Genomic DNA, 24,100 nt, shown 5'->3' with positions numbered 1-24,100 from the left:
ACTGCTTACCTCGCTGTATTGAAATAGTAAGAAACGGGATTTCTGGCAGTTGTCAAACAAGCTGGTACAAGTTTACCATTATGTAGTAGAAGGGAACATTAACAGTGTATGCACACCAAGCCCATATTCTGGATGTGATGTAATTCCCCTTGGGTGTAAGATCAGCACTGCACACAAAACCTATTGTGCCCAGCATCATATCATGCTATGGGCATGAGCTTCACACCTGGCCCCCCAGACAAGCACTGTGAAGCCATGAAGCCTGCATCCTAGCTCTTCGCTAATAAATGGTACAAGGTTTACAAAAAAAATATTGCTTTCAACCACATGCACAAGGCCAAGTCTTTATCGGGAAGGCCAATCTGACCAAACATCACCTGTCCCAGCACTTATCTTCATTTGTAGATGCTCTTAGAGGAAACTTCATCTTCACAGCTTTATTGCAATGTGATAAGCTCTCCCCTTTGCAGGAGGGAAGGGTGACTGAACTCATTCCAGGAGCAAGTTAAGCCTGGATAATCTGACACATATGTAGTCCTATCCCTCCCCTTCCACTCCTCCTTTGCTCTTTCCACCCCAAACATTACCTGGTCCAAGATAAAAGAATCACTCACTTCCAGGCTACTTCTCAGTTATTTAAAGCAAGAGCTCCTTATGACCCCAGCTTTTTGACTGGGTTCTTACTCACACTATCACATAAGCTTAACGAAATCCAGTTGCAGCTTGCTTTACTGGGCAACTGGCACTATTCTCGATCTCTTTCTCAAAGTCTTTCAAACTACACAGGTAAATCCAAAACAGCAAGACACTCAAAAAAGTTGCAAAAAAAATCGGCAGGAGTAGGCAACAATAGCCAGAGGTTCAAAAAGAAGAATAAGTTAAGGAGCAGGAGCAACATGGAGAATTTTAAGCTGAGGAAATTTAAACCTCAGAAGATCCTGAGCATGGTAAAGACAAAACTGGGGAGAAGAGAAAACCCTGCTAACTGGTGGTTGTGCCCACAGCACAGGCTTGGCCTGGAAACACAAGTCTCCTTTGGCCTGAGCAGCGTATTGTGCTCACCAATGTTACATTTACTCGTGGGACCACATTGCTTGGGAAGAGCCATCCATGTTTGCCCTGAGAAGCTGTTTGGTGAGGCTGGCCTCCAGACCAGACACACAACCATTACTGTGGATAAGGAAGATTTCCACACTAGGAAGTGTGGAAACCTTTTACCAAACAGGCTGGGTGTCTAAGAGGAACACATGCAGACCAAACAGTTTTAAATAACATGAGTTTCCAGAGCTTCCCAATGGGTACTGGAGCTGGAAACCAGCATGCATCCTATTTGGTTTAAATAGTGTTAAAAGTGATGATTTGCCAAGTGAATCCTATCACCAGCCTTCCCTCCACCCCGCTGAGCCTTTAAGACTTGTACAAATGCTGCCAGGCCCTAAATCTTAGAACATGAAATCATCCTTTAAAGCAGCAGCCAAGACAGTACACTTGTTAAGGGCACCGTGATGTGAAGAGAGCTGTCATGCAGATCTCATTCATGCCTTTTGGTCTGTGGCACTGACAAGATTGAAATACCACCTCTCAATCCCACAAACAGCATTTAAAGCCCTCTGGAGAAACAGCAATCAACACTCCTTAGTGAGAATTCTTCAGCAACTATATTCAGCAATCTTCAGCAGTTCTGATTTGGTAAATACATTGCTCACCCTCTTAAAATGAATCACAGAATGGTTTGGGTTGGAAGGGACCTTAAAGTCCATCTGGTTCCAACCCCCTGCCATGGGCAGGGACACCTCCCACCAGACCAGGTTGCCCAAAGTCCCATCCAGCCTGGCCTTGTACACCTCCAGGGATGGGGCATCCACAGCTTCTCTGGGCAGCCCATTCAGTGCCTCACCACTCTCTGAGTAAAGAATTTCTTCCTTATATCTAATCTAAACCTACCCCTTACTTCTTGTCTACTCACTACACTCCCTGATAAAAAGTCCCTCCTCAGTCTGCTGCTAACATCCCCTGCTTTATCGTACTCGTAGCAGGAAAGTACCACTGGAAATCAGCAAGTTTGAGGCAGCTGATGATAACAGAAGTCAGCACAACGTAAGCCAGAAGGCATCTGTCTGCAGAAAGACAGGGCACATTTGATACGGTCAGGAAAAGCATCGAGCCCGACTGCTGTTTGCTCAGCGGCATATTCAGGGCTGGAGGCAAACAAGCAGTGTCATTGTTTTAGGGCCACGTGCCCCACACAATGAAGCCTCTGCTGCCACAGCTGTCACTTAGGATTTTAATTCATCCTTCCACATTTCAGCAGCCCAGGAAACCCAAAGAACAAGGGTACTTAACAGACCTGTTCTGGGCTATTTAAGGGATTGGTGCCTACCTTGTATATTTTTCCATGGTACAAAGGTACCTAAATCGGATGAGAAAGAGCAAGGCCAGGGTCAGAAGCTGTTAGCAGCAGCAACCAACCTGCTCTGGTCCTCAGTTCCTCTCCCAGCTGCTCACAGACCTCTGTCCCAGGGGAAACCCCAACTATCGCACCCCACATACCCTGCAGATGTGAGATTAGGCCCACCAGCCCAACCCAGCAAACCATGTTCAGCTGTCTGAATGCCCCTATAGCTGCAATATTAATTTACTCTGAACCAGGTAGCCAGAAGAACTAAACTGAGCCTACAAAGACAAAATTGCAGTCCATACACATTGAACAGCTATTCTTAGATTCAGAGCTGTGAACTCCAGGCACTGCAGTCTGCAAATACCACCTTGGATGTGCTCAGTGCAAACCCCCACTCACTGCAAAGGAGAGCGGAACTATTTGTTTAGACAACATTTACAAAGCCTCAGCACAGCCTGCCTTGGGATTACCATTCTGCCTCAACCCTTTGCTTTAGCAGGACCAGTTTTACAGGTCACATCAGCCTTTCAATATTGTGGCATAGTTTTAGTTTCTTTCTGAAGCTCATGCTTCATACTGAGTTCCACCAGAGCACAACTGCTCTTTTTTTGCTGTATGCTATTTCCTCTAAACGTATGGTTGATAGCCTTAATCTCTGCTGAATTCCTGCAGAGCAAGTCAAGTGGCGGTGCTATGTATGTGACCTTCCCTTCCCCTTTTACCTACAGACAAAAGTTTAGACTTGAACCAGATCTCATCAGCCTGCAGCACGCTGTTACTGCTTTGGCCAGAATTACTTAGCTGTGTTCTCACCGAATAAGCCCTCTGCAGATCAGGTGATGTGCTCCTCAAGGCTAGAGCTACACAACAGAGAAACCAAACAAAGTTATCCCAACAGTTTTCTGACCAGCGGAGAGTTCTTTTTCACCAAGCACAGGGACGTACCACCCAAAAACACTTTCGTCCTTCCTAACGTACCCCGATACCCAAACCACCTAACAGCCCGCTTCTATCTTAAGTCAAGGTCCACCTTTAAAACAAACCAACTCTTACCGTGCACTTTTTTCCCCCCCTCACATGCTGTGGTTTTTCCTCCAATCAAATGGATTTTTCAGAAGGTCAATATAGATTACAGAGAGGTGCAATTATAAGCACACACAACTGTACTTTGAAACCCTGCTCAGCCTGCCACTGAGAGGTACCATCTTCTTAAAATGAGCACAATTAAAACTCAAGTTTGCTAATTGATAAGGTCCTGTGCTTATAAAAGTACAAAGTAAATATTACTTTGGACTCCGTTAAATCCTTAGCATTCTACGTGTTGGAGAATATTAAGCAGGATTTGATCATATCTGATCTGGCTTTTTATTGTGTTCTGCTGTTTTTATTGGCAGTTTTGTTTTGTTTTTCAACTAAGTTGGCATACCAGAAAGTTTCCACACAGAGCACTGATATAAGCATTAAAGAATTCCTCAGCCTAAACATGTTGGTTATAAGAAAAGAAGTCTCTCAGAGCAGGATGATAAGGTCACTGCAGTCAAGTACAGACACAATGAAGTCTCTGAAGAAGGAAGTCGCTGCAGAAGCCCAGTTTGTCAGCCACAGAAGGCAGCACACTGTACTTTTTGGTAAGCTTTGCTAACAAATCGGTGCTCTGCTGCTGCAGAAACCCTGAGAGAGAATTTGTGCCACACAGTTCAAAGCACACCCATGGGGCAATTCCCTCCCGGCGAGGCAGAGGAGAGCCCCCACACCTCACTGCAGCACAGGCAGGAGGAGATATCACCCCAGGCAAGCCCTGTAGCTGGGCCCCTAGCCCCAGAGAGGCTGCCTGAGCTACTTCCCACTGCCTCGGCCTGGAGGAAGCTCTTGCCCTCATTTGGTTTCACTGGATAGCATATGATGACAGCAAAAGCAGAAATGAAGGCAATTAGGAAACCCAGACTGTGAATTCACCGTTAGCATAGCCACAGCCGTTACAGAAATGTCAGGAGTCGTAGCTGCACAACAACTGTTCCTTAACTAGCAGGCTACCATCACCTCTACTTTCAGATCATATAGAGTCACCACAGGAGGCCAGAAGGAAACCCAGCCCAAAATGGGGTTCGAAGGGCAATGCGACCAGCTCATCTCCTATGTTTGAGCCCAGACTGTGGCACCAGTCAGAACAAGACAAGGAATACCCAGTAGTTTGCAACACCACCAAAGCCAACTACTGGCAGGTCACTCCCTCTGGGCCATGCCGTGCTGAGAGCCTGTGATGCAGGTCAGGTGAGTGTGGGGCTCCTGGTGCCCCGTGCCCCAGGCAGAAGGCAAAGCCCCACGAGGAGAGGAATGAGAGCAGGGGCTGGCAGCCAACTGAGACAATAGAGAAAGATCTCAAGTGCAAAGAGAAGAAGAGAGGGTGTAACAGGAGAGAAAGTAATGGGCTAAAACAAAGGACAAGGAGTAAAGGCAACAGCAGCAACAAGCTCGGCCCTGTAGTTGTGCTAGAACACGTCCAGGAGTCATTCAGCTGCAACAAGCAGCTCAACAAAAGCTGTCTTCTCCAGAATGTCACCGTCCTGGTTGTCAAAAGTTTGGCTGGGAAGTTTCAACATGCCCTGGGGCCTGTAACCTGTCACGTGGGATAATCAGGACAGCAAGAGACACTCCAACATAAATCCCTCGGCAGAAAGCTGAGGGTAGCACGGAAAGGAGGGAGCTCCTCTTGGAGCAGATGGCTTGTTTCAGGAGGCAGCTGCCAGCAGGATTAAGATGCTGTAGGGCTCCCAGCAGCCAGGATGGTGAAAAGGACAGGGGCACAGGGACTTTCCCTTCAAGAACAGCTCCAGTAGTGCAAAAGGAGCTCCTCAGAGCTGCTGGGTTATACAAGCACACAGCGAGCAGGGCTCTGGGCAGGGATGCTGCTGTCAGGTCAGCAGGAGAAACTCGCCCAGCGGTAGACAGATCCCGACAGCATTTGTCAGCGGATGATTTCATTACACCAGAAAGCTCTGCCCCAGAGGCCAGAGCCCATCCACATTCTGGGTTTTAAATTCTTAAAGTGGAGCACAGAGTCACACAGCTCATTACGATTGCACACAATGAGCCTCCAGAGGCAGCCGCCGATTCTTCATCTCACCACTCACCTCCACTGCTACCTGACAGAAACCCTCCCCACCCCTTGTAAGAGGTGCAGCTGCAAGTACACAATTGTTTTCCAAGCCAGCCTAAGCTTTAAGACTCGCTATTCATTTTCACTGCTGCGTTTCTCTCAAGATGGGGCTGCCCAAAGCACTGCCACCTGGCAAAGGACAAGCACAGAGGTGAGGCATCATACATGGACCTGAAAGCTTGGGGTACGGCAACCAGAGAAAGCTCACCCCTGGCCCTTGCGGACAGGGCACCTGTTCTTACTGCTGCCAGAAGCCAGACAGCCCAAGGCTGCATCTCAGGAAACTTTGGCTTGAAATACAGCCAAAACTCATTCTTCATTTGAAAGATGGGCAGCCCAGGGAGGGAACAGGCTGCTGGCAAGCGGAAGGCTCTCTACAAGCAGGAGGGAGGCTCTGCCATTAGCCTCTGCGAAATGGAAACGACCTTTAACAGGGCTTTAGCCTAGCTTTTGCTGGTGAAAAACGGAAAATCAGCCTCGCCTCGGGCTTGCCGGCTAGCACACAGCATATGGGAAGAAAACTGAGAAAAGAACCCAAATCCGCTCCGCGGGCTCTAAGCAAAGCCGGGAGAAGGCAGCCCCGGCCCCCGCCCGGCGCCCACCCCGGCGCCCCTCAGCGACCCGCGGCGCCCCCGGCCGCCTCTCACCGACGTGGGACATGGGCAGCACGTCGTTGCCGGTGCCTCGGTAGTTGTAGATGACAGCGGCGGCGGCGCCGCGCTGCGCGGCCACGCGGATCTTATCGGCGAAGCTGCAGCCGCCCCCTCGCTGGATCAGGGCGAGCCAGCCGGAGCCGGACCCGCCGGCCGGGGGGGCCCCGCTGAAGTTGGTGAGGGCGCTGCAAGCGTTGAAGCCGTCGTGGCCGTCGGGCAGCACCAGCAGCCCGGCGGCCGCCTGCAGCGGCGAGTCCTGCCCGTACAGGCCGCCCTCGCCCGCCTCCCAGCCGCTCCGGTTGCCGGCCGTGCCGTCCTCCCAAGACACGTTGAGCCACGCCGTCCACATCGCCGCCGCCGCCCCCCAGGCCCCCGGCGCGGCGCCCAGCAGCGCGCCCAGCGCCAGCAGCGCGGCCCCCGCCGCCATCTCCCGGCACGGTTCGGCTCGGCCCGGCCCCGCCGCCTAAATCGGCGCGGCCCCGCCGCCGCCTCCGCCCACGGGGGAGGAGCGGGGCCGCCCCCGCCGAGGGGTCCCCGGGCGGCCGGGCCCTGAGGGGCAGTTCGAGCTCCCCTTCTCCTCAGAGGCGCTCGTGAGGTTGAAAGGATCCGCTCCTACGGGCTGCTGCGCAGGGATTGCCCCCAGAACCAGGAGCCACTCTCCAAATTGGCCTCGTGTCTCTCGACGCAGGCTGGGTCTCTTGGTGGAGCCTGTTATTTAGAAGGGATTATTTCTTGTGCAGTGACAGGACCTGCTGCTGTCTCTGCAGTCATGACCAAAATTCACAGAATCACAGAGTGTTAGGGATCGGAAGGGACCTTGAAAGATGATCCAATCCAAAACTCTAAACGCAGAGTCAAACCCTTTGTGGTACAAGCTGGCATGGCTTAGTTTTTCACACATGGCCTTCTGGCTGATCCTGAACCCATGCGGCTGATAGCCGGTAACTCAGCACAGATCGACGGCATCCATTTTCCTTCACTTACACCTGTGCTGAGTGCAGGACAACCAGCGTTGGGCAACCAAGCCCAGCCCTGGGGACACCACGGGAGTTGGGCCAGGTGTGAATAACAACTGGAGGGCAAGGGACTCGAATCCAGTCCCCACACCAGTGACCGCCCTGCGGAGTATGCCGCTTGCCAGCACAGCACCTGGGAGGCTTTTGTAGCTCAGGAGCACAGGGAGATCAAAGTTTGGTTTTGCTGCTGAAATAGAAGCACAGAGCAAGTAACGAAGAGCAGATGAAGCAATTTGCTAAAGATCAATATTGCTAAATACGCAGAGCTCACTGAGCTCTGTCCAAGCCTAAACAAGCCTCTCATTTTCTCATTCCACATGTAAGCAGACAACTTATTGCAACAGTATCTCTAGCTATGATAAGAAATATATCTTTAAGAAATCAAATACATGTTTTTGTTTTGAAATCTACTTTGTATAGGCACAGGGAACAACTTAACGGCACCCTGAAAACATAGCCAAGCTTTATAGGATGGACAGGAGCCAAACCACTCAGCTTCAAATGCCTTTGGAGCTTTAGGGATGTTTAGCTCTGGCATTTTCACCAAGACAAAATTGGATCAAAGACAAAAACTGGAATCTCCTCAGGATGCAAAGCTTCCTAGAGTCTTGGGGATTCTAAGTGTGAGGCTTTGGCTCAGCAGCAGTGTCTTACTTCTCCATATGGTTTGTAGCAGGATTATAATAAAGCAGCATCAGGGCAGATGTTAGGGCTGCAGCCTCACACATGGAAACGTGTTTTTTGCAGTGGGAAGGATGCGGAGAGCAGGCCCATGGGGCGTCGTAGTGGTGCTGTGCTGGCGGAGAGCTCATCCACTCCAGGCTTCATCTGGTAATAACTTCCTCACGCTTTGGCAGCTGTTGTGCAACATACACACTATCCAAGCCAGTGTCTGGTGGCAAAATATCCACAACATACTTGGTTAATCTCACCAAAACGAACAGAGACTAAACGAACTTCTTACCATGCAGTGCAGTGTAATAACAAGAAACAATCCCTCTAAATCTGATAGCAGATGCTGCTGTGGCATTATTTCACTACCAAGTTTCTGACTCCTTGCTCAGGCAATACCTCCTCTTGCTTGAAAATAACCAAGTGAGCAAACAGCTGGCACAAACACTGAGGTTGTTCACTGTGTTTGGGGAATTTCTCAAGTGAGAAAAGCAAAGGAAGTCAAATGTTTGTACTGGGAAAAGAAGTAGATGCTTGTGTTGATTATGTTCAGTCCTTCAGAGTAAACACTGGTAGCTCAGGCCTACTTCACTGGGCAGAGACCACCTGCAGCTGGTCAGCGGTCCTCGAGCAACCCAGCATAGTTAGTGTCTGCTCCGTGCCCACACAGCCAAGAAGAGCTGAGTGACAGCACTGGTATGGTGTCAGAGCACGCAGGGACATGCTGGCAGCAAACTGAAGTGAGAATGTTTTAAAAACAGCATGCAAATTATATGCATTTTAAGCTACGTGTCTAACATTACCATCTTGCTGGGCTCTCGTTAATTAAATCTTCTTCCAGAATGGTAATTAATAAACAGGTCTGCAGACTCACTGAAGTGTATCCTTTACTCATGTTCAAAAAATATAGTTTGTCTGAAGGCTTTCAGTTCAGTTGCTCATAATTTACAACAGAAACGGGGCATATAGAGTAGCATGCAAAAACAATAACTGCCACTAGAAATCCTGGTGGGATCAGGCAAGAGGGGGCCTGATCATTTGTTTGTTTGTTTTGCCCCTAATTTTTTTCCATGTCATAAAAATCTGAGATTTTATAGTTTGGAGAAAACACATTTTGTGCTGGAGAAAGACGCCAGACTTTGCAGTGGCTGTGACAAGTCATACAACATATTTACAAGTTGTACAACATATCTCTGCTGCACTCATTTGTGAAAGCTTTCTAAAAGTTTCTGAAAATAAAAGCACCATAGCCCATGATGACCTAGCCCAAAATGATAGGATAAGAAACACTAATGAGCTCCCACAAAATTAGAAGCAGAATTACATCTAAGATAGGTTCAGCAAGAAGGAATTTCTGGCACATATCTGATTTTGTTTAACCTTAGAAGATTTCATTGTTTAAAAACTTAGGCTGCTGCCTAATTTTGCTTATAAATATATATATTTTTCCCATGGCTACTAGAGGAGTCTCTGAGAAGTTCAAAAAATAGGGCAGCACTTTCAGACATAGTGAAATCTTGAGAATGCTTTCCTTGACTTCTACAGGTATGGACCCTATCATCACCTGGAGCTTTATCTCACTTGAATAAATATTTAAACATCTTTTCTTTTTTCCAGAGGTTAAAAAAAAAAACAACAAAAACTATGCCAAATATTGCTTTTTAACGTCAAGCCAGATCATTCAGGTCATATTGCTGACGGAAGACCTGTATGGTCATGACCTTCAAAACTACATTTGTTTCTCATTCAAATACCCAGTAACGTGTCTTTGGAGGAAAGCTCACAAGGACACAAGAAATCTCTTCTGAGGCTGTTACAGCAGTTGGCACCAAACGCTCCAGGCACTGTGTATGGAACTGAAAGCATGTCTGAGCTTTCTCCACTGAATAACCGAGTGGAAAGGAGAAGCATTTGCAAAAATGGAAAGAAAAAAAAAAGGAAGAAAAAAAACTAAAATGAAAACAAGGACTCAATGACATGGGACAAAAATTCATGAACAAACATCACCCTGAATCACAAGTTAAAGACAAGAGATGTTGCATTTCCTTACCCCAAACCAGCTCATGGCCACAGCTAGCAATGGAAGGGACTTGGGTAGATGACTTGCTCCAGAGTAGGCAACTGTGTGGGTAAAGCATCCCAAGTTTTTAACCCAACTGAAAAAAAAAAAAGGAGTAGGAATGGAGCTTGTGGTCCTTTGTCCCTTTAAAGAGAGGGCAGGCTCGGGCTGGAGGAGGTGTAGAGGCTGGAAACCTCTCCACTTCCTACCTGTGGGTTTTAGGGGATTTCAGAAGGATCTGTGGTGATTCTTCTAACTGGCTATGGAAGACACAGCTTGCCAGCTCCAGCTAAGTTTCACTATGAATCTAGGAGCTTGTTTGGCTCTAACACAGCTTGGAAACTCCAGTATACACCTCTCCATTCACTGGAAGTGGGGAAAAAAAATGTTCATCAGATTGCCCTGTTTGCTGGAACTGAAGTCATTCACTTGGCTAGTGAGATGTGCACAAGAGTCTCCCGTGCCAGAGAAGAAAATATTATTTTTCAGTAGTTCTTGCAGAGTGGGACCAACTGTTGTGACAGTGCTACATGTGCCCTCCACTACCCCCAGGGAATATGGGTAAAACATTGTCCGCAGAGGCAGAAGATACGTAAGACGGATTCTCACACAGTGACCAAAGCTCACATGCGTTCTTTCTACCATCAAATAAATTCATGATTTCATGAAATTATTTTTTCCACCTATCATTTCAACAGAGCTCGGTTGATGAATAGAAATAAGCAATACCTGGGAAATGCCAGAAAATTAAACTGAAGATAAAGACATTCCCCAGAGGTGACTACAAGGAGCCTTGAGCAAGCAAAGCATCTAGAGTTCCTCTGATGAATTAAAACAAACAAACAAACACATTTCAAGAAAGGCAGAACTCGCAAGACATCATGCTTTCAATCTGTTTCAGTTTCAGATGCTAACAGGATCTTAGGAGCTAAGCATGATGATACTCAGGCCTGTTGATTCAATGGTGGTCTTTATTCAGCAATGGTGGAGTTTCCAAGCAGGGGGCTGAATCAGTGGTTCCCTTCCCCGGAGGCACATTGGGAAACCTCCATCCAGCCTGGGGACCAACATTTTCCGTACCATGCACATAATGCTGTTGACCAAATGAGAAGCGTCAGATGACTGGAAGGCTGAACACATCCACAAGAGCAGAACACATTGACACTCATCCCTCTGAGGAAGAGTACAGTACAGTTTAAAATATTTGCCCTTCCTGGGTTGGTTTGTGCTGATGCACAGACTGTTAGGCCACACGTTGCGGCTACTTGCAGGAATCAGTGGCATATCCCTGAGGAGCTTTGGCATCCAAGGCGCAAGCGTGACTGTCAGTTCTGGCTTCACCTCCGTGAAACCTCCACAGACCTCTGTGAAAAAGCCTTCACAAAGTCCTACAGGGAAGGGTTAGCAGTGACTCCAGCTGGTCCTGAATCCTTGTTTACGGGACAGAGCCAAGCACAGGAATGCTCTGAATGGGAGCTTTTAAGATCACACAACTGCAGAAGCTCAGCTGTCAGCATAATTAGGACAGAAGTTGTGACACACTTCAGTGACCCCAGCAGTGTCAGTGGGGACTTTGCCAACAGCCTCAACAGGCTGGGGATGTGCCAGGCTTACTCAGGCCTTCCATCTACACCCAAAGTTGCTGACAAGATGCCAGGGTGCATACCACCCTCCAGAAACCACCCCCAGAGAGGGACCTGGGAAGAGAAAACAGCATTAAAATGGAAAATAAATAAATAAAAATCAGGAATGGGAAAACCATCCCTGACAGGGTGCATGAGATTCAGGCTGCCAGTGCTTTGAGCTGGCTGCAGCTCAGGGCTTCGGGCCTTCTCTGAGAATGCTGTGGCATTGTCTAAACCAAAGACTGGCTCCACACTAAATGATTTGTCCCTTTACTTTTTTCTTTCTTTTTTTTTTTTTCCTGAGGCTTATTCTGGCATGTGACTTCAAAGCATGACAGGCCTGAACTGCAATGGCTGGCGCTAGGGGCAGCGCGCCTTTCAGCCTGAGAGGAGGCCTCACACCTGGGTTTAGGCTCAATGATGCCTCCCAGTGTGTGCTTCTTTCAACATCTCCTCCTTTAGATGGAAGAAACTGTAAGCCACAGGTATTTTTTCGTCTGTGCCTTTTTGCACCTTTGTTTAGGCAAGTTCTGAGTTGAACCAGCCCAGCTGCAGCTTGAGAGAACGCTACAGGGTGAAGGCCGAGTGTGAACACAGCGTATGTATAAAGGTACCAAAAATTGTATTTCAGTTGTATATATGTCATAATTATGTACAAATAAGGTTTGTATTTCATGTTTTTCTCACTCTTTGTGGAATGCATGTGGTGCTGCACTTTCACCTAGGTGAACTTTTATGCCTCTATCAACCCAGCTGGAGAGCTTCACTGAAAACAGCAGCAGATTTTTCACTGAAAACAGTGGTTGCTACAAACAAATTGCTGGGCCATGTACCCTGAGAACACCTGACAATATTTAGGCTTAATTTAAAAATGAGGTAGTAATAAAAACATCTACAAAAAACATGGTGCACCTTATCACACCCTTGCTGACCCAGAGTTTCCATGTGCAAATGGCATAGCCTACAGTCCACCAAAATCAATAGAAATACTTCTACCGGTTTTGTAAGGCTTAAGGATCTTTTTTCTCTGTAAATACCCTGTATAAATCCTTAGTTAGAAAGTCAGATGGACTAGGATATAAGCAGGCAGGGCAGTAAATTTCAATAGGAATTTTGAAAGAAAGAAGGCTGGTCCCAAAAGAGATTTAGTGAAATTTGTGACCAAAATGTGTTCTAAAAACCCCTGATCAGCTGCTGCTTAGATCAGCTCCAAAATCTGCTGGTGATTCATTTTTGGATTGGTTTTTCAAAGGAGTCATGCTTGTCGATTGTATAATTTTCCTTTCTGTGCTTATCGCTCTTCCCCTCAGACAACTTTCCTGCTTGTCTACACTGACAACCAATTTCAGAAAAATTGAGCTAAAAGCTTGGCAAATTCACAAAGTTTCCCACAAGGTTTTTTACCTCAGCAGCTGGTGAGAAGACAGAATGCCTAGCCGGCTCCCACAGGGAGAGGCTGAAAACCCAGGTTTAGCAACCACATGTAGCCTTTGGACAGCCAGCTCCTTACTGCCTCTACCCAGTGAGAGGCCCACTTGTGAGAAAGATAGTTTTATTGTTTCAAGGAACAAGGAAGCAAAAAGGACTCCTCAACTTGTGCTGGGAACAGAAGTGAAGTCATAAGGCTGGGAAAGGGGAAAAGCGGAAAGATTTACCTGTGTTGAGTCAGAAGGGGTACAGGCACACAGGGGACAGTTGTTAGGGCAAAACAACACTTTGTTTGTTGTGTTACTCGCATCACAACTTATTTGCTTCAAGCTCCCATTGTCCTGCTTCTAGGTGTGCTTGCCCCTACCCAGATGGATGCAATTGACTGCTTTCCTGCAGCACCACAAACACAAGAGGAGCATTGCACACCACCACAGTTTGGAGCTTGGGGGTTTTCAAGGAAGCAAGAAAATAGATTTGAATAGTCTCAGCTGATAAAAGGAACCAAGCCCAGCTCTTCTGTAGTGTGAGTCAGTGCACTGAGCACCTGGAGAAAAAGGTCTCAATCACTCTGTGCTTCACCAGGAGGGATCGTCCCACAACATGTTGAGAGAAAATGTATGAAATGTTTAAATCCAGCTGGTGTCCAGGCTCTAATTCTTAGCCTGAGCAAGGCCCCCAAACCACAAGAGCCTTAAGAGGAGGTCAAAATTTAAACTAAATCTGCCTTGATCAGTTTTAGCTTAGCTAGCGATGCCCAGCTCCTTGCTCAGGCAGTTACACTCAGGCAGTTCACAGCCTCGATGCCTTTTATTGATCCTTCTAAGGTGTTTCCACTGCAGTTCCACTCTGGAGAAGAGGTACCAGGAACTGACTCTCACTACAGAAGAGCTGGGCTTGGTTTCTTTTATTAGCTGAGACAATTCAACTCTCACCCAGCAATGTCCCTAAGGGATGGTGACTACCAGGTTTGCACCATTATGTTTTTTTGGAGCTGTAACAACTCACCCAACTTCAACCGCAATGGCATGACTGATAAGCGGTTACACTGATAAGTGACTAATGGGAGCTGCATATGTTCTATAATATACTAAATGCTCGTAACTAGACGCCAGACTGATTGACTTGATTAGATGCAAATACATCTTTTGGTGTTTCCATCAGATTATTGTGCATCATTAAACAGAGGATGACAACTTTTGTTTTTTAGGGGAAACAGCCAGGAGGTCGGTTTCTGTTGGTGGTTCTGGCAGTTAAGGTTTTTCAAAGATTTTCATGAGCTTTGCCAACAGAGGAAGCCCAGTAGAGAGCCACGCTGTGGTACCAGTACAAACCTTCCACTGTTTTTCTAAGAAGCAGAATTTGGGCTCCCTGTATACATTTACCATCAGGTATATGGACAAACAAGTAGATCACAGTATGTCGTCACCTGAAATAAACCCAGTCCTCATCACATTAATTATTTTGGAAGCTAAAGGAACAGCAATAAATACCAATGAGGTGAGGGACTGGGCTTTGTTGGCTACAAGTCCCGGGAGACCTGGAAAATCCAGACCTGAATGCAGTTTGCTGGCAGCATGTGCTCTGTGGAGGTGGGCACAGCCTGTAGGGATTTTGCTGGTTGCCTGGAGAGAAGTAGGGAGCCCTTCTGGAAGGAAAAGGCTGGCTGCTCTGGAAATTGGCCAGTCCAACCCTGCCCTGAGCAGGTGCAGCTAGAGACAGATGCCCAGGGCTCTGCCTCATCAGGTTTTGAGTATCTCCAAGGGTGGAGACTTCACAGTCTCCCTGAGCTACCTGTTCCTGTGTTCAGCCACCCTCACTGTGAAAAAGTGTTTTTCTTGTATGGCAGTTTCTGCTTGTTGACTCTTGTTCTTTCACTGGGAATTACTGAGAAGAGTCCATCTCTGTCATTCCTTGTGCCATCAGGAATTTGTTCACATGGATAAAGTCTCCCTGAGCCTTCTCTTCTCCACACTGACCTGTCCTGGGGCTTTCAGCCTCTCCTTGTATTGACTGGTCCAGCTGGTGAAGGACTGCGTGCTTCTACTTCCCTGCCACTGCACTCACAGCAGAGTGGCATGGAGTCAGACCATTTTCCCTGGCAATAGCAGATGGAGGAATTCAGTCCACACAATGAGTACACTGACTTCATGGAGGCACTTGGGCTGCTGTTAGCAGAGCCATTTACTTCAGAAGGACTTAATGAAAAGGGAAGTACATGGCATCTGCTCTGTGGCACTTCATTTGTTTTCACCCACAGATCCCACAGGCTGCTCTGAGCTTAGACGGAGTACCTGGGTTTTCTATACCAAACAGAGGGGGTCACTGAAAATGTGTTGTAAAACAGAGATTACTTTAAAGTTCAAATGAGCAATGATATTTTAGAGTTAAGATGCAGAATCTCAGCAGGATTTTATAACAGCTTTCAAAACAAAAGCTAAAACCAAATTCCATTTTCAGGCATTTATCCTGCAAGTTTTTGATAGATATTGCATGAATAGCTAGTAAGATCCTATCTCAAAGTACTTCTGAGATAAGAAAAGTAATACTTGGAGTCTATAGAATATCCTGGAAACAAGTTGGAAGGAAGTACAGATCCACAACAACTCTTTTCAGTTAGCGTATTATTCAGAATTGCCAATTATGTCAGGTGTATGAATAAGCTGATATATCTGCTTTGTCCTGTTATACAACAGTTCTGCCAGGTTAATGATCTTCATGAGGCTTTAACCAGCAGATTTCCCTTTCACCGAGTCTTACCAAAGCCCACAGAGAAAACACGTCAGAACTCCACTGATATTGTAGCTTAGCTGCTATATGGGAATAGCATCCAAATGTCAGCAGTAATGACATATATATACACATATATTCTGTATCCTGCCTCCTATCTTCTCTTGTAAACGAACAGGAAAAAAAAATAAAAATGTTTTAAGACCATACAGCCCTCTACCGACCCATGCCAGTACTGCTTAAAGGCAGGGACCAAAACCAGCTGTTCAGTGACTTTGCAGAGCACAGCTATTCTGCTACCATCCATGGTCTGATACTTCTTATTAAAAAAGAAGCTCCAAAATATTTTGTTTATATTTGACTATGGCTCAAAAAACTTGGTAATTCCTTTAATTTTCACTTAAATGTTGAGGCACTGCACTGGAAAAATGCTGTTCCAGATTGATATTCCATTGCCTTTCCAGAGAAAATCATACAAGTGCTGGAACTACTAAAAAGAGATATTTTAATTGTTTATGTTTGTTTGTTTTCCTAGCAAGAGCTTAGTCTCTGTATCATTGAATCAACCTAACTTTATGCAAATAAGACACAACCACCTACAGAAAAATCTTCCAGATTAAACGAGAGCATTTTCCCATCAATGATCTGTGTAATCAGAGGGAGAAAAGGAAGGATGTTACCAACATCTTGACCTCTGAAATTTTCTAGTAAAAGCTAGTACTGTATCAGTTTTATCTTACGTCTGCGTGTATAATGATAAACCAATACCCACAATCATGTCAAACTGACAGCAGGTAGAAAGAACTACCAGAGATGATGAGGAAGGAGTCACGAAGAATGGATTTTTTTTTTCCTCTTTGTCCCTTCCCAGCAACATGAAATTACTAACATTTCCTGGACACCCAAACTTTGCCCAGAACTATCTAGTTAATTGCTGTAAAACTGAGCAGGTGTTTTTTGATGTGAAATACATGCATAATATTGTACTGTTGTAATGGAAATCAAGGCTGGTTAGAAGGCTCTATTGATTTCATGTTAGTCAGAAGGAAGGAGGAAGGAAAAATGAGGGAGAAACTGTGACCAAGGCCCGAAGTCCTAATAAATAACCTAGGTGACAGAATTCCTATAGACTTATTTACCTGCTACTGTATTTCTGCATAGATGCATGGTCGGCAATGTCGGGGCTGGCTCAAGTGAGAGCTGAGCAATGATATTGGGGCTGCTGTTCCTTTTTTAATCAGGAGCTCAGATCACGGTCAGCAGCAGGGTAGATTTTCTCTCACTGCCCTGCCAACAGGGCATTTTACCTCTAAAGGCTCCAAGGCAAGAGAGAGCATTCATCACCGAGCCCCCATAGACCTCTCTGTATGATGTCATCATTGGCAGATTCCATCCATATGGTACATTTCCTTCCCCAGCTCTGAGAATAATTCTACTACAGAAAGATAAATCATTTCTAAGCACACTCTTGTTCCAAGTGCTGCACAGCAATGATCACTCCTCTCCCAGGCATTTTCTGTTTGACCCAAAAAGTACAGCTCCACGCTTTGCAGGCAGGGAAACAAACACAGGGAGAAGAAGCACCTCTATTGATTAGACGAAGTCAAGAACTCATCTCACTGAAGTAATTTACCCTCACTGGGTTTAACACGTGTGAGTACTGCACCGGTTTATTAACTTTCTTTGACATGAAGTAGATCCTAATATTAGATTTCAAAGGAAGCGGATATATTTTACCATAAAAACCCTATAAAAATCACTAGTCATTGAGAAAACTAAATTAATTTTTAGGGACTTATCATAGTAGAATGTGAAGTTAATTAATATTAAGGGACTACATGTCTCATGAAATACACTCTTGGGTATGTGATACTTCTGTTGCTTTCAAGATTTATTTATTTTTTTAAAGAAAAAAAACATCAGCAATATTAGTATCTGCTTTCAGAGCCCATCCTAAACAAGCACCTTGTTGCTGGAGCCTAGTCTAACCACCCCAGTTGTGACACCAGAGGGAACCTCAGTGTCCAGGCAAGGCACCCACCCGCTCCCTGCATCGCACCTTACAGAGACCTTTGTGCAGGGCACGGGTTGGTGCGGGGCCGCCCTGCTCCGGGCCAGCTCCAGTCCCCAAGCCCGACAGGCACCCGTTGTGCAGCTCCGGGAAGCCAGCACATTCCTTTTTTGTTTGTACAGCAGTAGTGTGAGCTGACAAGCTCCACAAACAACCCCAAAAAATCAAGGTAATTCAAATCTTTCTGTGCTGGCCACTAAAATCTAAATGGCTTTCTCCAGTTAGAACAAAACATATGGTTTATTGGCCATGACACACATTTAAGCTCCATTCGCAAACACCAACTCAGCTCTATCGTGCTGATATCAGATATCAGCCAGTTGATTGGGCATTATAATAAGGCACGGCACTTTCAGTGCCATACAGCGCGTGCGTTGTGCAATCCCTTGCTTAGGATGCATTTTGCTGGAGCTGGACTCCTGCACCTCACATGATGGTTAGGTTTGTAAAGCACCTGCATCGCTGCTACGGCATGGGAGGTGCTCGCTGAGACTCTGAAGCAGTCTGCTCGAGAGCTGTACTGGCTGACTCCTGCAAACTGCATGGCTGTGGGCGTCATACCCAGAAACCTCCTCAAGTAGCAACCCAAAACAACACCAGGGAGGTGATAAGTAAAATGCTGGCCCAACTCCGCATGGAAAGCTTCTCAGTTTGCTCACAAAACCAGCCAAACTTTGACTTAAGCCAAAGAATTCCTAGTGCAGCACCACCAAAGTGTATTTCAGGGAAGTAGCTATGTATATATATGTTTTATACTAAAATTTTTATTACGCAGCTTGACCTTGAGAAGCACAGAAATAAAAGCTAAGCAATGCAGTGTCACAGCTGGCTTCTTTTCCTTCATGATAGATTCATAGGTATTAGGGCCAGAAGGTGTGAGTAGAATAATTTTGTCTAACCTTTGGTTGAGGAATCTCAGAAGAGCAGAAGAGGCTGAGATCAGCTATTATTCAGACAGGATTTAAAAAAAGATTAGGAAAAAAAAAAGGGCAAGCTCTGCAAAGCATGCGCCTGTGCTGCAGATACTTGTAGGCTCATTTGTTTGCGTCCTCCAGCCCTGAAACATAAACTATTGCCTTCACAGCAGACACTACATGCTTCTCTACGTTACTGTCCAAAACAGTTTATGTGCGGTGAAAGTATAAAATGGGACTAACTCCAGAGAGTCACAGTTGGGCTACACCTTCCCAAGCTCACAACATAACAGCAAAGTATTTCTCAACAAGTCAAGTCTCAGATTTCATAATGCATTATTTTTCCCATTGAATATCTCGATTAAAGCAAGAATAATCCACAAACACCAATGCTTCCTTACAGCCCCGTTGTGCTGTCCTGGACCGAACTTAAGAGAAATGATCACGTCCCGGTGCTTTACGGTGGTACTTACCAATATGCGACATCGGAATGGGGTAACTGCTTTTGCCTGCTGCATTGTAGATCACAGCTGCTGTCGCACCCCTTCTGGCAGCCACCTTGATTTTTTCAGCAAAAGTGCAATTTCCTCTTTCAATCAGTGCTATCCACGGCGGTTCCGTGATGGTGAACTGAGTGTTTGAGTCACAGGCTTGAAGGTTAGCAGCTCTAGGAATGGCCACAGACCCCTGAGCGCTGAGCAGGGGGGAGCTTAACCCGTACAGGCCACATTCACACTGCTCAGACACAGACATGTTACTGGTGCTGTTGAAATAGAACAAACTTACAAAGGCATTCACAGGAAGTGTCTCTGTAGGCTTGAGTAAAATACTAATAATCACCAGGAGGCAGGAAGAGCTGAACTTATTCTCCTGCCTCATTGCTTATTCATATAAGTGCAAAATTTAGATGCCTGCAGATATTTTCAGCTAGCAGTGGCCATTGTCAGCCCTCAGCCTGCCGATCAGTTTGAAATTTCAGTTCCACCAGGAACCTGACACCACCTACATAAGTCCTTTATGCGTCAGCGTGCTTATCTGGAGTGGGGGCTGGGAGGGAACCCAAGCGACACACCTGTGTATTGTTAAGCAGACATGCAGAATAAAGGAACCTCTAAGTAACTTTTGGCTCTAACTTTTTGCTCCTCTGTCGCCACACGCCATTCCCTCCCTAGCTCCCCCCACCATTTCTGGACAAATTCTGGCCCTGATGCTGTTTCCTAAGCCCCCTGCTCCAGGAAGTCTCCAGTTTCAACCTGAATGTCACTCCTGAAGGACCAGATCATCTTTCGTTCAGTGATGCAAGCTCTTGCTTCACAATACAATCTGGGATGCAAATGACATTGCTTAAAAGGTCAAAAGTGGAGGGAAATATTATTAAAAACAAACAAAACAACCAACCTCAGCTTACACACTAAAATGACCAAGTCATTTTTCCTCGTCTTCTTCCTGATCCTTTCAGTCACCTACTCTGTCAAGTCGAGCTTGTTCTCGTGTTTATAAGTAACCGATTTTAACATTGATTCATACCAATGCAAGAGATGTAGAATCACATAAACTGACCAAAGAAACCTCTTTCAGCCCTGTTTTCCTACCTTAGCTCACTTTCACAATTCTCGCTGTCTGAATGATTCTCACATTCCATTTTGGATATACACTCTATAGATACTTTCCCTAATTCCCTAATTTCAGAGCTGCATTCCATAGCAATTAGTAGTATTGATTCCTATCTTTCTATATAAGTTAGGTTTTCATTTTTTTCTATTGCAGTGCCACAATTCTGTAGGTCAAAATGAAAATTAAAGACAAGTCAAAAACTCAAGGCCTTTTTCCAGCTTCTCTGCAAGTCATGCTGAGCGGTGTTGAAAGCCACGAGCAGCTACAATAGGTTGCATATATTTTGATGGAAGCCTGACCTAGTTCTCCTGTAAAGATTCTTTGAAAGAGTAAACAAGACTCTGGAGGAGATTCTTGGAATACTGGAACAGCTTTCAGAAGGGACATTACAAATTTGAAAGAAAGAATCCAAGACATTTACAGATATTAACTTATTTATTTATATTCTCCAGTTTTCACTGTTATACTGTTTCTACATCACATTAAGTTGAAACTGATCTTACCTCTAAGATCTATAACTTACAAAGTTTTATACATACAAAAGTACCATTAATTTCACACTGTTTACTTTCCTATGTTTTACTTTGATATTAATGCTGGAAACATATGAAACATGGAAATGCAGGATTTCAGTGACAATACACAGCAGCAAGAAAGATGATTCCTATGGCATAATTTGCAGGAGTAAAGATGCTATTTTGGTTTCACATGGCAAAATTAACACATTTTGACAAACTCAGGAACAAAAATACTTTGGTTTATTGTTGTGTCAATAAACGCCAAATAAAATAGCCAGTAGTTTTTTTCAGACTGGACCTTCTCCCCAGTTATACAGTGCTTTTTTGACACAGAGACAGACCGGTAGAATCATGTAACACCACAAAAAACACTTCAAAACCTGAAGTTGGCATACCAAGTTCAACGTAACTTATGAGGATGGGGTAGGTTCTTCTTAAGAATTACCCTGAGTATTCAAATTCCAAGTCTACTATAGGTATTGAATATTCTCTACCTATACAAAGACAGTGTATGCATCTAACGTTGGCACTTCATTCTGCAGGAGTGAATACGTCTCCTCCTTTGTTTTTGCCATGAAAAATTTCAACCACTATTTCTGTAAAATAAAGTTATGGACTTAAAAAGTCTCAAGTGCACATTACACATAGTCTGCATCATTCTGATACATTTTGTAGTTAGGAAACCTCCTAACATGGAGGATCAAATGATTAATGCTACATATTTAAAGTATAGTAAGCAGTGCAATGCAGCAAATGATCTTTGCTGGATTTTTATTGCAGGGGATGGATTGAGTGGCTAGAACAACCGAATACAGTGACTCTGTGACTCTGTTCGCCACATCAGTCCTTTCATACAAAGATAACTATTTTTTAAAATTGCTTCTAGAAATAATGGTTTTATTAAAATTAGACTTCCACCTGAAGTATATCTAAATTAAGAAAATGCTGACACAGTCAGCATGGCTCAGTTTGGTACACGAAGTGCTGGTGCTAATTTCCTCACTCTAGAGCTTCTTATCTTCATATACCCATGAGCAACAAAATTACACAAGTAATTGCAAGCAACACCCTGCTCTTCTGGGGTTGTCCTGTGTTCATTTTGCCTTCTGTGGCAAGGTTACAAAGTACTCTGAAAGCCATGGGTTGACAAACGTTGCTCTAGAGTTAATACTATTATGATCCATATAAAATATAAACATAAACAACACAAAGTCACATTTAATTCACTTTTAGTCTGTGCAATTTAAGTTAAACTTTTCTCATTAATACATTTTTAAATTGTAAACCATGGTAGAAACTCAGAATAATGTTAACCTTTTTTTTCCCTAAACATTATTAAGGCATTTACTTTTTATACGAAGTTGCATTGAAACTCTATTATAATAAAGACAGTTAACTTTCTCCTTCAATTACCATTAACTGAAGTCAGGGTAGATAGAGTTGTAGGACCTGAAGACAAAGTCCATTGTCCCCAGAGCACACAAGTGAGCCACTACTTGAAAAAGATACTCGCTAATTACCAACAGGGAGCTAAAACATACCTAGAAAGTTTTTCGAAAAAGAACAGATCTGTTCCTATAAATTAATTCTGTGGGCTTTAGTCAATAATGGTACAATTTAAGTGGCAAGCTTCCACAACGCAATCATTTCTTCTCAAAACAACTGAACTGAGACCAGCACTGCATATGGACAAGTTGTCAAGCAGCAATGTGTTTTAGGATCCTGCTTGAGAATAATTTCCCAAAGATCCAGTTGCATAAGTGATTTGAGACCAACGGGAGGAAAACGCAGGACTTGGTTCGGAACTCAGCAGCTGCTGGCTTGTAGAAACTTAACATCTTGACAGTATTCTTGAGCCTTTTGCCCTCCTGGAAGCAGCAGCTTCTTGGAGCTACTGAGTTCCCTCATGCATTTGAATTACAGCTATCACCAAAAAGAAAAAAGATAGTGCTAGCGGTGGCCAACAGGAAAGAAAAAGTAATGGTGACACAAACTATATCCAGCCATGCTAACTGTTACTTAAAAATATTTTTTTTCTCTTGCAAAGCTAGAAAAAAGTTTCACTAACAAAGTTTCTTCTTTTTTAATATTTTGTTTTCTAAATTAATAAATAAAATATGTTATAAATCTTAGGTGCTATACTCATTATCCAACACTATATATACAAAAGCAGACATAAAAACATAGCAATTGACCTTGGTCAGGTAAAAAGAACTGAAAGTGACTTCTTGGATCACTGAGTCCAGCCCCCAGTACTAAGGCACCACAATATGTAATCCCTTTCACAAACACAGTAAGGTTCAAGCCTAATGAGGCTGTCTATAGTACCTCCCACTGAAAGATCACTTTGGGACATAATAGTTCACATCCTCAAAATGATTTTAATTTTCAGCCTAAATTCTTTTCAGTTAATTCTTTTGCAAACATTGCCTTTAATATTGGAAAAGCCTGCCTCTCTTCTCAGTTCTCACCCTGATGCATACTTTTCGTATGTATGCACACAGGCAGAGAAAGAGAGATCACAGTCGTACTCCTTCATTTCCTATCAAAAGATAAGCTCACTGCATTGCCAGTTCACCTTTCTTGAACATAAGTGATCAAGACATCGTGTAAAAAATTGTTCCCAGGTTGCCAAAAACAAAGGTAACAATTGTCCTTCGCATTCATGTGAATGACAATTGCTCTGTTATAAGAATCATAATTTTTGTCTGCTAGTTCTAGAAAAGTGCAGTGTGTAGAGGGTGTATTCAAATTACAGCAATTTTATTTCCCTCCTTTTCAACACTATATAAGTGTTGAAAATAAGTTATTAAATTACACTAGATCCAGCACATCCGGTTCCACCGTCTTGTAGATTTTGCTCAGAAAGACTTCCACCTTATCATCACCCAAGTGACAGATGTCCAAGATACAGATAACATGTTTGCCATCTAGATCCATCGCTGCTTTTACAATTTCATCTAGAAATTAAGGAAAGTAGTTTTAATATATGTACAGTAAAAACATAAAGTGAATTGACGTTATTTTCCACAAAGTTATGTGTGTATGTTCAAGTTTCTTCCATTGAAAAACACACTTGAACTATTATGTGCAGGTCTACTATGAATTTTTTTTTTTTTGTGGGGTGGGGTGTAGAATCTCATTACTAAATTCATCCACCAGAAATGACAGCATCAGAAACAGAAATACTGAAACATGCACTGCTTAAACATTAGTAATTCTCAGATTCCATAGTATCATTCAAG

The 24,100-nt window shown here is 44.5% G+C and overlaps 2 protein-coding genes across 3 annotated transcripts in view; both read right to left on the bottom strand.

Annotated features, from left to right (window-relative positions):
- The window catches only part of RNF128 (ring finger protein 128), a 40,930-nt gene extending 21,229 nt beyond the window's left edge, over positions 1-19,701 (bottom strand). Inside the window, exon 1 of one of the 2 annotated variants that reach the window (XM_083796647.1) lies at positions 19,197-19,701. In XM_083796647.1, the coding sequence (XP_083652773.1) occupies positions 19,197-19,602 (406 nt within the window). In that variant the 5' untranslated portion in view covers positions 19,603-19,701. Of the gene's footprint in view, positions 1-6,202; positions 6,666-19,196 lie in introns of those variants that run through there. The other variant, XM_083796646.1, reaches the window with a different exon arrangement.
- Positions 19,702-20,753: 1,052 nt separating this feature from the next.
- Positions 20,754-24,100, bottom strand: part of RADX (RPA1 related single stranded DNA binding protein, X-linked) — a 32,575-nt gene continuing 29,228 nt past the window's right edge. The window contains exon 15 of the mRNA XM_083796759.1: positions 20,754-23,815. Within this exon, the coding sequence (XP_083652885.1) occupies positions 23,670-23,815 (146 nt within the window). The 3' untranslated portion in view covers positions 20,754-23,669. The remainder of the gene's footprint in view (positions 23,816-24,100) is intronic.

The sequence above is a fragment of the Anser anser genome (genome assembly GCF_964211835.1).
Source record: "Anser anser genome assembly, chromosome: 13".
Taxonomy (NCBI): domain Eukaryota; kingdom Metazoa; phylum Chordata; class Aves; order Anseriformes; family Anatidae; genus Anser; species Anser anser.
The sequence above is the reverse complement of the archived record's forward strand: the minus strand, read 5'-3'. Positions and strand labels throughout refer to the sequence as shown.